Source organism: Cupressus sempervirens, chromosome 3 (assembly GCF_028749045.1).
Source record: "Cupressus sempervirens isolate cs-2001-9-10 chromosome 3, ASM2874904v1, whole genome shotgun sequence".
Lineage (NCBI taxonomy): Eukaryota > Viridiplantae > Streptophyta > Pinopsida > Cupressales > Cupressaceae > Cupressus > Cupressus sempervirens.
Genome location: NC_143120.1, coordinates 1,073,492,531 through 1,073,508,036, shown reverse-complemented (window position 1 = coordinate 1,073,508,036; position 15,506 = coordinate 1,073,492,531). Strand labels below are relative to the sequence as shown.

General features: G+C 34.6%; 2 protein-coding genes across 2 annotated transcripts; both read right to left on the bottom strand.

The window, feature by feature from the left end:
* Positions 1-181: 181 nt before the first annotated feature.
* Positions 182-3,172, bottom strand: LOC149570463 (chaperone protein ClpB1-like). The gene is made up of 7 exons (XM_089817172.1): positions 3,026-3,172; positions 1,604-1,745; positions 1,239-1,420; positions 1,079-1,153; positions 664-801; positions 461-522; positions 182-341 (listed from the first exon to the last, which is right to left on the bottom strand). The coding sequence occupies exons 1-7, from the start codon at positions 3,170-3,172 to the stop codon at positions 182-184; spliced, it is 906 nt and encodes a 301-aa protein (XP_089673298.1).
* Positions 3,173-6,163: 2,991 nt separating this feature from the next.
* On the bottom strand, positions 6,164-7,226 carry LOC149570462 (chaperone protein ClpB1-like). Its single transcript, XM_089817171.1, has 3 exons — positions 6,936-7,226; positions 6,568-6,695; positions 6,164-6,451 (listed from the first exon to the last, which is right to left on the bottom strand). The coding sequence occupies exons 1-3, from the start codon at positions 6,955-6,957 to the stop codon at positions 6,164-6,166; spliced, it is 438 nt and encodes a 145-aa protein (XP_089673297.1). The 5' UTR covers positions 6,958-7,226.
* Between the last annotated feature and the right edge of the window lie 8,280 nt (positions 7,227-15,506).

The following is a 15,506-nucleotide window of genomic DNA, read 5'->3' as shown; positions in this document are numbered from 1 at the left end:
TAAGTAGATCACTTCGGGTACTGGTACGAGAAACAATAAGAAGCAAGTTCTTTTAAATTGTACATACTTGTTGTATCAATGTCACCTGGCCAACTTGTAATCTGCGTCCAGGTCCTGCAAACAAGTTCTTTGATCCGAGGATGGTTGTCATTATAATGAATATGCTAGAGAAGTCAACCGTTTAACCATGTCCATCTGTCAATCTAACATTAGCAAGCATCTGAAGAATGATGTCCAGTACAGATACATGCGCCTTCTCTACTTCACTAAATATAACAACACAGTACAATCGTCTTCTGACTGTATCTATCAATTTTTTGCCCTCTTCATAACTAATATATCTGTAGTAATTGGTTAAAACTCAATTGAAATAATGCTTATTTCGATTACCTAAAACATGGAAAATAAATTGGAAAAAGAACAATCTTATAGAAACCTATTGCAATGATAGACGACATACCTAGGCGGAGCACTGATAAGCCTAGAAACAAAATTTTGTTCCATGTATTCAGACATGTCAATCTGCACTAGCTAGTTTTTGTCATCAAACAGTTGTTTTGCAAGAGCCTTTGCAAGCTCTATTTGGCCCACTCCAATGGGTCCCAAGAATAGAAATGATCCAGTAGTTTTATGCGCTCTCCCAAGTTTTGTCTTTGATCTGACCAAGGCATCCGTAAATTCCTTGATTGCTTTGCCTTGCCCAACGACTATTTCATGCAAGCATTCAGCCAAGCCCAGGAATTGTTCCTTATCAGTTTGCATAAGCCTGTTAACAGGAATTCTCGTCCAACGACTTACCACCTATATGACATAGCAATATATCCATGAGTACCAATTATAAGTAGTAGAACTCTCGCATGATTACACATACCTCTGCAATGTCAAGTGTCCCGTATCTCAAATCGATGATTGTCGCCACATCCATCTAGCTTTCTGCCACCTGTAGGGTAGACATCAACTCTTCCCGTTGTTGCCTTAACCTGGGGATCTCATTTCCTCTTTCTTTGGCACTCTCCAACTGTATTTTGAGAGGGATGATCGCATCCCTCAAATTTTTAATCTCTTTTCAAACCTATACGATTGGTAAAATGTGATAGTAAGTTCCCATAAATCCCATAGAAAGCCCCCTTGCAAACCACACAAGGTTTTCTTCCTGATTGCAAACATAATGCTCAAGTGAGATAGAATTAAAATTGAACTATTAAAAAAAGAAAAGGAGAGTAAATATTAGTACCAACCTCCACCAGCCTAGCCTGCCTTTCTTTATCTTTCTCCTTTTCAGGCGCATGCAGCTCAACTTCCAGTTGAGTATTTTTTTTTTCAAGAATACAAATTTCTTTTTGTGTACTATCTAATCGTGCTCTCAAATTTATGCATGCTCCATCAAGAAGATCAATTGCTTTGCCAGGAAGATATCGACCTGCTCAAAATCCAAACATGGAAAAAATAACGAAACACTTTTACATGAAAGCGCACAAAAAATGCATGCATTCTGCTTGAAGTAAAATTAAGGTCTCAAGCCTCATCAAGAGTCTAGAATTTAAAATGAAGACAATAAGTTTACAAAATTATCTAATCAAATCTCATATATTTGTGAACTTACCAGTTATATGACAACTGGATAATTGGGCAGCAATCACTAATGCACTATCCATGATCCTCACACTATAGTGCCCTTCGTATGTTTCTCTCGAACTGTGCATAATGTTGATGGAATCAGGCACACTGGGTTCAACCACGAACACCTACAAAAAATAGTCAATACGGTAAACTATTCACAAAGTGGCATATGGCCATGACATGACACAATTACGTTAGGAAAAAATAAGTCTATTTTAACTATTTTAACATTTTTAGTCTTCAAATGAGATTTCGTATGTGATAGTTAAGCTATCCATGATCATAGAATGAAAAGGAAGCACTAAAATAGAAGTTATAAATTGAACAACCTACAGGAAATGATGCCTAAACTCAAAATTCTTCTCTACACATTTGTTATACTCATCAAATACAGTTACACTGACACACTTCAATTGACCATGAGCAAGCATTTGTGTAAATAAATTATCAACATCTACTGAACATTAAAAAAATCTCTTGGTCAACTAGTTATAGTGACAGCTTCTTATCATGAGTTTTAAGTTTATAATCATTAAGAAAATGCAAAACAACAATAACAAGAATAACACACGGGATCCAAGAACCAAGTGCAATTTATCTATAAACAATATTACTCTTCATTGAGTTTTCTCTAAGTCCTCACATACAGACTTAACATGGTCCTCAAAGTTACCCATGCAACCCACTCCAGCTACTAAGGTTCCCATGTCCAACGCTATCAATCTAACCTCCATCAAATTATTGCAACATCCCAAAGAAATTCCATCAATCTCAAATTTCTCCCAATGCAAGTTCATTACTTCCTAAATCAATTAAAAGAGTTGCAATTTATGGGTCACCTTTTATATATCAAACATTAAGAAAAAGGAAAGAAAAAGTCTGTACTTTTATGTCATAGTCCTCACTTTTATGTCATGTCTTTATGTGGCTATTTAAATCTATTTTCAAAAATGTTGATAAAAAGATAATTTAAAATCTTTTCCTATGTTTATGAAACATATATTTAATAAAAGATTAAAATAAACTGTGGAAAAAGAAGGGGTTGGAAATAAGAAGCAACTACTTATTGAAATTATATATTTGCTAAAAAAAAAATTAAAAATTATTTTAAAAATAATATCTATAAATTTTCCTACAAACAAACATTATCCTCAACAAATCTAACCACAAAAAGATGAGCAATTCCAAGTAGAAAAAATGAGCTGAATAGCTACATTTAATATAGAAATTAAATCTCAACTTGGACAACTTACTTTGGCAAATCCCCTCTCACAATCCATTTGGCGAGCCCCTCTACCACTGATGTCTTACCAACACCATCCTCTCAAATCAGCAGGGGACTATTCTTTGTCTTCTGGCAAAGAATTCTAATGATATGCTCTATTTCTTCATCTTTGCCTATCACTAGACCAAGCTTCTCTGTGTCTTCTAGAAGGTCGCGACCATATGCCTTGAGGGCAGGGATATTGTTTACATTCGAAAAGAGGTCGTCTAGTACATTCTTATGGTCCTGCTCCCTCTCCACTTGAAATTTTGCATTGGTAGGGTCCATGCCTGCTTCCTTGAAGCACTCAATAATTTGTAGGTCTTGCAATAGACCAACAACTAGGTGGTGCACCACCAAAATATGGTCATCATTTTTCTTCCTCATGCTTTGTGCACTTCGGATACAATTTGTAACAATAGTGCTTCAAGGGATTTCCTGCATAGTAGAGCTGGAGCCATTAATAGGTAAACATCTAGGTAGTGATACAGAAATCTCTTGACCGACTCCACTGCTTCGTCTCCACTAGGAGTACTTAATAAGATTAACTATTTTAGCAGTCCACGGTTATCCTTGATGAGGGCAATGGCTAGGTGAACTATTGTAACTTGTGCATGGTCAATTGTACAAGCCAGCTCCACACTTGTTGCTATACCTTCGTTTGTTTTGTTGGAACATCTCTCCAGATTCATGATATTGGGTATTAGGGAATTTCTCTAAGGCTACAGGGTCAAGGAAATAATGATATAGGTATACAGGCTTCTTGAAAGAGCTTCTACTTCTGCAGACACCAATACCGATATAGGTATATATGGCCTTCTTGACGGTGAAAACAATATATGTATACGACATTTTGGACAGAGATTTTGCCTCTACAATTTCCTTCCTAGACAAGATTTTTTTGCTAAAATAAATTGATTTTACAGAATCCATTGCAAATTCTGAAAAATTATGGGTGCTTAGTAAATTGCTAGGATTCAAATTATTCAAACTGTCAGAATTCACTCTCTAATATCTTCACACTTTAATAGAGGATATATTCAAAAAAAATTCACTTGAAACAATCCAAATCAAATATCCACTATTTCAAATAATACTTAGTCATTTTATGAATTACTGAATGCATATCATGATTCACACTATGTAATTACTGAATACAATTGTATAACCGTTGCATATATTCCTACTTATCAAAACTTCTGTCATTTCATTGCAAAGTTTCAAATAACTGGTGGCTAGAAGCCATCATTTGCAATACACCTACTACTCTCTTTCATCAAAAATGTGTGTCACGGCCTTTTCAACTATTGCATGTCAAAATGACTGTTTCACGATTGGTTACTGAGATGAAAATCTATAAGGGGAGGGGGCATTATGAAGAATAAATTAAATCAAATTAAAAAGTATAAAAATTAAATTATTGATATAATTATAAATAAATTATATATAGAATAATTCTTTAGACAAAAACAAGAAAAGATGAATGCTCTATATCAATTCCATTCATTCTTAGAATCTATATCATTTCAACACATTCTTAGAAAAACAATTATTCATCTACTATACTTTTAGACTCTAGACTTCTTATTGAACATCCATATCACACAAATAAAAAAATGAACACATTAAAATATCAAATACTAATCTTAAAACCATTCACTGAAAATGTCCGAAAACATACTACTCAAATTTCAAAAGAAATTTATGTATTACTTATTCTCTAATTTTATCACACGAGTGTCATAATTTATACAACTTAGAGAATCCTATAGCTCAAAATGTATCCAATTGATCAATTGAATTAATGCCTTCCTTTTCTTGCCTTTGATACCCATCTAGAATAAGACAATGCAGAAAGTGAACTTAATTTCCATCAAATGAAATATCATCTAAACTATGAACTCTGTGAAACTTAGTAAATAATTCTGAAGTTAAGGGTGCTCTAATGTTGGTGAGATTATAGACTACATTATCTCCATTTAATGTTTTCCCTCTATACCATGGCATAACGTGTGATAATTTGGTTAGCAAATTCAGTATGTATAGAGGCGATCACTCACTTATGACATAGCAAGTTAATTGAGCTTTTAAAAAAGAAAAAAAAATTGAAATCTTGAAAGTTATTCATGCCTTCATCACTAAAATTATTTAGCTATGACCTGCCTTATATTTTTTTCTCTATTAAACTTGACTTACCAAAACACATAAATTGAAATTTTGTTCCACCAACATCTACCATCTACTACAACCTGATATTACACTAGACATACCCAAGTGGAGCACCGATAAGTCTTGAATCATCCTTCAGATAGCTATTTTGCTCCATCTTGCCAATTATTGCCACACCCTAAAAACTATGGATCAATCCTTCACTTTGCTAACTGATTTCATGCACTCTTCTTTCAAGAATTTCATTTTTAAAGGGATCATATTCTCTATCAAATCACCAATCTCCTTATGTATTTCATGGAAAACTTCCTTCCAAAACCACAGTGATTCAACCAACATTACTTTAAATAAACTAGCAACATTTATTCAACCCTTTAAATAAACTAGCAACATCAATTTAGTTTAAATAAACAAACCCCTTTTTCAATTTGAAGCCAACCAATTATATTAACAACCACTTGGCATTAAACATAAAGATACGAATGAAAAAAACAAAAATCAGAAAAGTCACTCATCATCACGAAAAACCAAATGTAGTTCATCAATAATCGAAAAAAAAAATTCCACCTCCTTCCATAAATAATTAAATTGAACATCAATGTCACCTATGCATGTCACCCCAGCTACTCAGGAAAGCCTATTTTCACTTCTATCAAAATTTTTGGAAGTTGTGGAAAAATTAGAAACTTTTATGAATTTCCATAATCAAATAACAGAGGAGCTAAAGAAGTAAATGGTCACAACGGCAATGGATTCTAAGTAAAATTTGTCTATTATTTGATTACTTGCAAGCATAATAAAAAAGGAGTTTTTATATATTTTTAGATTACTTCGTTTAAGCTATTTTAGCATGTCCTAGATTACTGATGGTCTAAATTTTGTGCAAGCAAGTCAATTCGTTTATCGGGATTTGTGTAGTGTGGTACGCTTGCATCTACTAATAAAAGGTAGTATAATTTTCATTATCGATCCTCAACTTTTTGTTGAAGGTCAATGGAAGCTAAGCTAGCTTAGATTAAGGTATTTATGTGACTCTAGTTTTTGATGAGGACCCTTCTAATGTAAGGCCCAAAATTCAATCTCTCAATAAAAGTAGCTAGGCTTCATTTTTCACCTATTGAATAATAGTTTGGACAAGCATCGAACCATGTAACACAAATTTATATGAAGAGGAAAAATAACTCTCAAAAATAGACATACATGACCATAGACTTCGTCGAGAACAAGATCTAGAGCTGCATCAGAGACTATCAAGGTGACTCCCATCCTTGCAAGCAGTTCAGTTGCATCTTTTATATGGGATCTGACAACTTCCGTCAGCTCCTCAGTTTGAAGAGGATTAAAAATAAGTATCTCATCAAGACTTTCTAACAGCTGTGGCCTGATGTGCTTTCTCACCTGCAATGAAGTTAAAAGATAATTTATCACGAAATCTTTTCTTTAAGCATAAGAAGATCACTTCGGGTGGTGGTACAAGAAAGAATAATAAGCAAGTTCTCTTCAATTTTACATACTTGTTGCATCAGTCCCACCTGGCCAGCTTGTAATCTGCGTCCATATCCTGCAAACAAGTTCTCTAATTCGAGGATGGTTGTCATTATAATGACTGTGCTGGAGAAGTCAACCGTTCGACTATGTCCATCTGTCAATCTACCAATTAGCAAGCATCTGAAGAATGATGTCCAGTACAGATACATGCCTTCTCTACTTCACTAAATAGAACAATACAGTACGGTCATCTTCTAACTGTATCTGTCAATTTTTTGCCCTCTTCACAACTAATATATCGGTAGTAATTGGTTAAAACTCAGCTGAAATAATGCTTATTTTGATTACGTAAAAAAGGGAAAAACAATTGGAAAAAGAGCAATCTGAGAGAAACCTATTGTAGTGATAGACGACATAACCAGGCGGAGCACCGATAAGCCTGGAAATAGAATGTTGTTCCGTGTATTTAGACATGTCAATCTACACTAGTAGCTTTTTTTTGTCAAACAGTTGTTCCGCAAGAGCCTTTGCAAGCTCTCTTTGGCCGACTCCAGTGGGTTCGAAGAATAGAAAGGATCTAGTAGTTATATGTGCTCTCCCAAGTCCTATCTTTGATCTGATTGAGGAATCCACAACTTCCTTGACTGTTTCGCCTTGCCCAATGACTATTTCATGCAAGCGTTCAGCCAAGCCCAGGAGCCGTTCCTTATGAGTTTGCATAAGCTTGTAAATAGGAATACTCATCCAACGACTTACAACCTGTATGACACAGCAATATATCCATGAGTACCACTTACAAGTAGAACAACCCTCGAAGGATTACACATACCTCTGTAATTTGACGTGGCTCGACAAACTCTGCATTTGTTTCACAATGAGCTATTCCCGCATATATCTCTTCAAGTGCCCCGTATCTCAAATCAGTGATTGTCACCAAATCCATCTGGCTTTCTGCCACCTGCAGGGTAGACATCAACTCTTCCCACTATTTCCTTAACCGGCGGATCTCATTTCCTCTTTCTTTGGCACTCTCCAACTATATTTTGAGACGGATGATCGCATCCTTCAAATTCGTAATCTCTTTTTGAACATATACGATTTGTAAAATGTGAGTAGTAAGTTCCCATAAATTGAATGGAAAGCCCCCTTGCAAACAACACAAGGTTTCCTTCCTCGTTGCAAACATAATGCTCAAGTGAGATAGAATTAAAATTGAATTATTAAAAAAAGAAAAGGACCCTAAATATCAGTACCAACCTCCACCAACCTAGCCTGCCTTGCTTTATCTTTCTCCTTTTTGGGCGCATGCAGGTCAACTTCCAGTTGAGTAATTTGTTTTTCAAGACTATGAATTTCTTTTTGTGTACTATCTAACCACGCTCTCACATTTATGCATGCTCCATCAAGTAGATCAATTGCTTTGCTAGGAAGATGGAGACCTACTTAGAATCCAGGCATGGAAACAATAATGAAATGCTTTTACATGAAAGTGCACAAAAAATGCATGCATTCTGCTTGAAGTAAAATTAAGGTCTCAAGCCTCATCAAGAGTCTAAGCATTTGAAATGAAGACAATAAGTTTACAAAATTATCTGATAAAATCTCATATATTTGTGAACTTACCAGTTATATGACAACTGGATAATTGGGTAACAACCACTAATGCACTGTCCATGATCCTGACACTATAGTGCCCTTCGTACATTTCTCTCAAACTGTGCAAAATGTTGATGGCGTCAGGCTCACTGGGTTCATCCATGAACACCTACAAGAAACAATCAATAAGGTAAACTACTCACAAAGTGGCATATGGCCATGACACAACACAATTATGTTTGGAAAAAAAAAGTCAATTTTAACTATTTTAACATTTTTAGTCTTCAAATGAGATTTCGTATGTGATATTTAAGTTATCCATGATCATACAATGAAAAGGAAGCACTAAAATAGAAGATATAAATTGGACAACCTGCTGGAAATGATGCTTGAACTCAGAATTCTTCTCTACACATTTGTTACACTCATCAAATGTAGTTACTTCAACACATATCAATTGACCGTGAGCAAGCATTTGTGTAAATAAATTATCAACATCTACTGAACATAAAACAAATCTCGTGGTCAACTAGTTATAGTGACAGCTTCTGATCATGAGTTTTAAATTTATAATCATGACGAAAACACAAAACAACAATAACAAGAGTAACTCATGGGATCCAAGAACCAAGTGCAATTTATCTATGAATAATATTACTCTTCCTTGAGTTTTCTCTAAGTCCTCGGATACAGACTTAAGATGGTCCTCAAAGTTACCCATGCAACCCACTCTAGCTACTAAGGCTCCCATGTCCAACACTATCAATCTAACCTCCATCAAATTATTGCAACATCCCAAAGAAATTCCATCAATCTCAAAGTTCTCCCAATGCAAGTTCATTACTTCCTAAATCAATTAAAAGAGCTGCAATTTATGGGTCACCTTTTATACATCAAACATTTAGAAAAATGAAAGAAAAATTTCGTTGTTTTATGTCATAGTCCGTACTTTTATGTCATGTCTTTATGTGGCTATTTAAATTAGTTTTCAAAAATATTGATAAAAAGATAATTTAAAATCTTTTCCTAGTTTTATGAAACATATATTTTATAACAAATGAAAATAAACTGTGGAAAAAGAAAGGGTTGGAAATAAGTACCAACTACTTATTGAAATTGGATATTTGCTATAAAAAAAAAAAAAATTGTTTTAAAAATAATATTTATAAATCTTCCTACAAACAAACATTATCCTCAACAAATCTAACCACAAAAAGATGAGCAGTTCCTAGTAGCAAAAATAAGCTGAAAAGCTACATTTAATCTAGAAATCAAATCTCAACCTGGACAACTTACTTTGAAAAATCCCCTCTCACAATCTGTTGGGCCAGCCCCTCGACCACTGATGTCTTACCAACACCGTCCTCTCCAATCAGCAGGGGATTGTTCTTCATCTTCCAGCAAATAATGCTAATGATATGCTCTATTTCTTCATCTATGTCGATCACTGGACCAAGCTTCGTTGTGTCTTCTAGAAGGTCGTGACCATATGCCTTGAGGGTAGGGAAATTGTTTACATCCAAAAAGAGGTCCTCTGGTACATTCTTAGGGTACCCCTCCCTCTCCACTTGAAATTTTACATTGGTAGGGTCCACGCCTGCTTCCTTGAAGCACTCGATAATTTGCAGGTCCTACAAATGACAAATAACTATGGTGGTGCACCGCCAAAATATGGTCATCGTTTCTCTTCCTCATGCTTTTTGCACTTCGGATACAATTTATAACATTAGTGCTTTGAGGGATTTCATGTGTAGTAGAGCCAGAACCATTAATAGGTAAAAATTCTAGGTAGTGATACAGAACTCTCTTCACCGACTCCACTGCTTCATCTCCTCCAGGAGTACTTGACAAGATTACCTATCTTAGCAGTCCACGCTTATCCTCGATGAGGGCAATGGCCAGGTGAACTATTGTAACATGTGCATGGCCAATTGTACGAGCCAACTCCACAATTGCTGCTATAGCTTCATTTTTTTTGTTGGAACATCTCTCCAGATTCATGATATTTGGTTTTAGGGAATTTCTCTAAGGCTACAAGGTGAAGGAAATAATGATATAGGTATATAGGCTTCTTGAGAGAGCTTCTGCTTCTACAGATGCCAATACCGATATAGGTATATATGGCCTTCTTGACAGTGATAACAATACATGTATACGACATTCTAGACAGAGATTTTACCTCTGCAATTTCCTTCCTGGACAAGATTTTTTTGCTAAAATAAATTGATTTTACAAAATACATTGCAAATTCTGACAAATTATGGGTGCTTACTAAATTGCTAGGATTCAAATTATCCAAACTGTCAGAATTCACTCTCTAATATCTTCACACTTTAATAGAGGATCTATTCAGAATTTTTTCACTTGAAATAGTCTAGATCAAATATGCACTATTTCAAATAATACTTAGTCATTTATGGAATTACTGAATGCATATCATGCATCACACTATGTAATTACTGAATACAATCATATCACTATTGGATATATTCCTTCTTATCAAAATCTTTGTCATGTCATTGCAAAGTTTCAAACAACTAGTGGCTAGAAACCATCATTTTTCAATACATCCACTACTCTCCTTCACCAAAATGTGTCACGACCTTTTCAACTATTGCATGTCAAAATGATTGTTTCACGATTGGTTATTGAAATGAAAATCTAGAAGGGGAGGGGGCATTATGAAGAATTAATTAAATCAAATTATGAAGTATAACAATTAAATTATTTATATAATTATAAACAAATTAAATATAGAATAATTCTTTAGACAAAAACAAGAAAATATGAATGCTCTATATCAATTCAACCCATTCTTAGAGAAACAATTATTCATCTACTATACTTTTAGAGTCTAGACTTCTTATTGAACATCCATCTCACACAAATAAAAAAATGAACACATTAAAATATCAAATACTAATTAGAAAACCATTCATTGAAAATATGCAAAAACATACTACTCAAATTTCAAAAGAAATTTATGTATTACTTATTCTCTAATTTTATCACATGAGTGTCATAATTTATACAACTTAGAGAATCCTATAGCTCAAAATTTTTCCAATTGATCAATTGAATTAATGCCTTCTTTTTCTTGCCTTTGATACCCATCTAGAATAAGACAATGCAAAAAGTGAACTTAATTTCAATCAAATGAAATATCATCTAAACTATGAACTCTATGACACTTAGTAAATAATTCTGAAGTTAAGGGTGCTCTAATGTTGGTGAGATTATAGACTACATTATCTCCATTTAATGTTTTCCCTCTATAGCATGGCATAACGTGTGATCATTTGATTAGCAAATTCAATATGTGTAGAGGCTATCACTCACTTATGACATAGGAAGTCAATTGAGCTTTTAAAAAATATATATATATATGGAAATCTTTAAAGTTATTCATGCCTTCATCACTAAAATTATTTAGCTATGACCTGCCTTATATTTTTTTGTCTATTGAACTTGACTTACCAAAACACATAAATTGAATTTTTTTTTGCACCAACATCTACCATCTACTACAACCTGATATTACACTAGACATACCCAAGTGGAGCACTAATAAGTCTTGAATCATCGTTTGGATAGCTATTTTTCTCCATCTTGCCAATTTTTACCACACCCTATAGACTATGGATCAATCCTTCACTTTGCTAAATAATTTCATGCACTCTTCTTTCAAGAATTTCATTTTTAAAGGGATCATCTTCTCCATCAAATCACCAATCTCCTTATGTATTTCATAGAAAACTCCCCTACAAAACCACAGTGATTCAACCTACATTACTTTAAATAAACTAATAGCATCTATTGAACCCTTATAACATCAATTTAGTTTAAATAAATAAACCCCTTTGTCAATTTGAAGTCAACCAATTATATTAACAACAACTCGGTGTTAAACATAAAGATACGAATGAAACAAACAACACTCAGAAAAGTCACTTATCATCACGAAAAACCAAATGTAGTTAATCAATAATCGAAATAAAAAATTCCACCTCCTTCCATAAATAATTATATCGAACATCGATGTCACCTATGCATGTCACCCCAACTACTCAGGCAAGCCTATTTTCACTTCTATCAAACTTTTTTGAATTTGCGGCAAAATGAGAAACTTTTATGAATTTCCATAATCAAATAATAGAGGAGCTAAAGAAGTAAATTATTGCAGCAGCAATAGATTCTAGGTAAACTTTGCCTATTATTTGATTACTTGCAGGCATAATAAAAAAGGATTTTTATATTTTTTAGATTACTTCATTTAAGCTATTTTAGCATGTCCTAGATTACTAATGGTCTAAATTTTGTGCAAGCTAGTCAATGCGTTTATCAAGATTTGTGTAGTGTGGTACACTTACATCTACTAATAAATGGTAGTATAATTTTGATTATTGATCCTCAACTTTTTGTTGAAGGTCAATGGAAGCTAAGCTAGCTTAGATTAAGGTATTTATGTGACTCTACTTTTGGATGAGGACCCTTCTAATGTAAGGCCCAAAATTCAATCTCTCAATAAAAGTAGCTAGGCTTAATTTTTCACCTATTGAATAATAGTTTGGACAAGCATCGAACCATGTAACACAAATTTATATGAAGAAGAAAAATAACTCTAAAAAATAGACATATAGGACCACAGTCTTGGGTGAGAAAAGGATCTAGATCTGTATCAGAGACTATCAAGGTGACTCCCCTCCTTGCAAGCAGTTCAGTTGCATCTTTCATATGGGATCTGACAACTTCCATCAGCTTCTCAGTATGACGAGGATTAAAAATAACTATCTCATCAAGACTTTCTAATAGCTGTGGCCAAATGTGCTTTCTCACCTGTAATGAAGTGAAAAGATAATTTATCACCAAATCTTTTCTTTAAGCATAAGCAGATCACTTCGGGTAGTGGTACAAGAAAGAATAAGAAGCAAGTTCTCTTCAATTGTACATACTTGTTGCATCAGTCTCGCCTGGGCAGCTTGTAATCTGTGTTTAGGTCCTGCAAACAAGTTCTCTGATCCAAGGATGGTTTTCATTATAATGACTATCCTGGAGAAGTCAACTGTTCAACCATGTCCATCTATCAATCTACCATTAGCAAGCATCTGAAGAATGATGTCCAGTACAGATACGTGTGCCTTCTCTACTTCACTAAATAGAAAACACAGTATGGTCATCTTCTAACTAGATCCGACAATTTTCTTCCCTCTTCATAACTAATATATCGACAGTAATTAGTTAAAACTCAGCTGAAATAATGCTTATTTTGATTACTTAAAAAAGGGAAAATCAATTGGAAAAAGAGCAATCTGAGAGAAACCTATTGCAGTGATAGACGACATACCTAGGCGGACCACCCATAAGCTTAGAAAAAAAATATTGCTCCATGTATTCAGACATGTCAATCTGCACTTGCAGGTTTTTGTCGTCAAACAGTTGTTCCGCGAAGACTTTGCAAGCTCTGTTTGGCCAACTCCAGTGGGTCCCAAGAATAGAAAGGATCCAAAAGTATTATGTGCTCTCCCAAGTCCTGTCTTTGATCTGACCAGGGTATCCGCAACTACCTTGACTACTTCGCCTTGCCCAATGACTGTTTCATGCAAGCATTCAGCCAAGCCCAGGAGTCATTCCTTATTAGTTCGCATAAGCCTGTTAATAGGAATACCCGTCAAATGACTTAGCACCTGTATGACACAACAATATATCCATGAGTACCAATTACAAGTAGTAAAACTTTCACATGATTACACATACTTCGGCAATTTGATGTGGCCCGAAAAACTCTGCATTTGTTTCACAATGAGCTATTGCCGCATCTATCTCTTCAAGTGCCCCGTATCTCAAATCAGTGATTGTCACCACATCCATCTAGCTTTCTGCCACCCATAGGATAGAAATCAACTCTTGCAGTTGTTGTCTTAACCGGTGGATCTCATTTTCTCTTTATTTGGCACTCTCCAACTGTATTTTGAGAGGGATGATCACATCCCTCAAATTCGTAATCTATTTTTGAACCTATACGATCGGTAAAATGTGAGTAGTAAGTTCCCATAAATCCCATGGAAAGCCCCTTTGCAAACCACACAAGGTTTCCTTCCTCATTGCAAACATAATGCTCAAGCAAGATAGAATTAAAATTGAACTATTAAAAAAAGAAAAGAAGCGTAAATATCAGTACCAACCTCCACCAGCCTAGCCTGCCTTGCTTTATCTTTCTCCCTTTCAGGCACATGTAGCTCAACTTCCAGTTGAGTAATTTTTTTTTCAAGACTATGAATTTCTTTTTGTGTACTATCTAACCGTGCTCTCACATTTATGCATGCTCCATCAAGAAGATCAATTGGTTTCCCAGGAAGATGGTGACCTGCTCAGAATCCAAACATGGAAAGAATAATGAAACACTTTAACATGAAAGCACACAAAAAATGCATGCATTCTACTTGAAGTAAAATTAAGGTCTCAAGCCTCATTAAGAGTCTAAAAATTTAAAATGAAGACAATAAGTTTACAAAATTATTTGATCAAATCACATATATTTGTGAACTTACCAGTTATATGAAAACTACATAATTGGGCAGCAACCACTAATGCACTGTCCATGATCCTCACACTATAGTGCCCTTCGTATGTTTCTCTCAAACTACGCAAAATTTTGATGGCTTCAGGCACACTGGGTTTAGCCACGAACACCTACAAGAAATAGTCAATAAGGTACACTATTCACAAAGTGGCATATGGCCATGACACAACACAATTACGTTTGGAAAAAATAAGTCTATTTTAACTATTTTAACATTTTTAGTCTTCAAATGAGATTTTGTATATGATATTCAATCTATCCGTGATCATACAATGAAAAGGAAGCACTAAAATAGAAGTTATAAATTGGCCAACCTGCTGGAAATGATGCCTGAACTCAAAATTCTTCTCTACACATTTGCTAAACTCATCAAATGTAGTTACTCTGACACACTTCAGTTGACTGCGAGGAAGCATTTGTGTAAGTAAATTATCAACATCTACTAAACATAAAACAAATCTCATGGTCAACTAGTTATAGTGATAGCTTCTGATCATGAGTTTTAACTTTATAATCACGAAGAAAATGCAAAACAACAATAACAAGAATAACTCACGGTATCCAAGAACGAAGTGCAATTTATCTATAAACAATATTACTATTCCTTGAGTTTTCTCTAAGTCCTCGGATACAGACTTAACACGGTCCTCAAAGTTACCCATGCAACCCACTCCAGCTACTAAGGATCCCATGTCCAACGCTATCAATCTAACCTCCATCAAATTATTGCAACATCCCAAAGAAATTCCATTAATCTCAAAGTTCTCCCAATGCAAGTTCATTACTTCC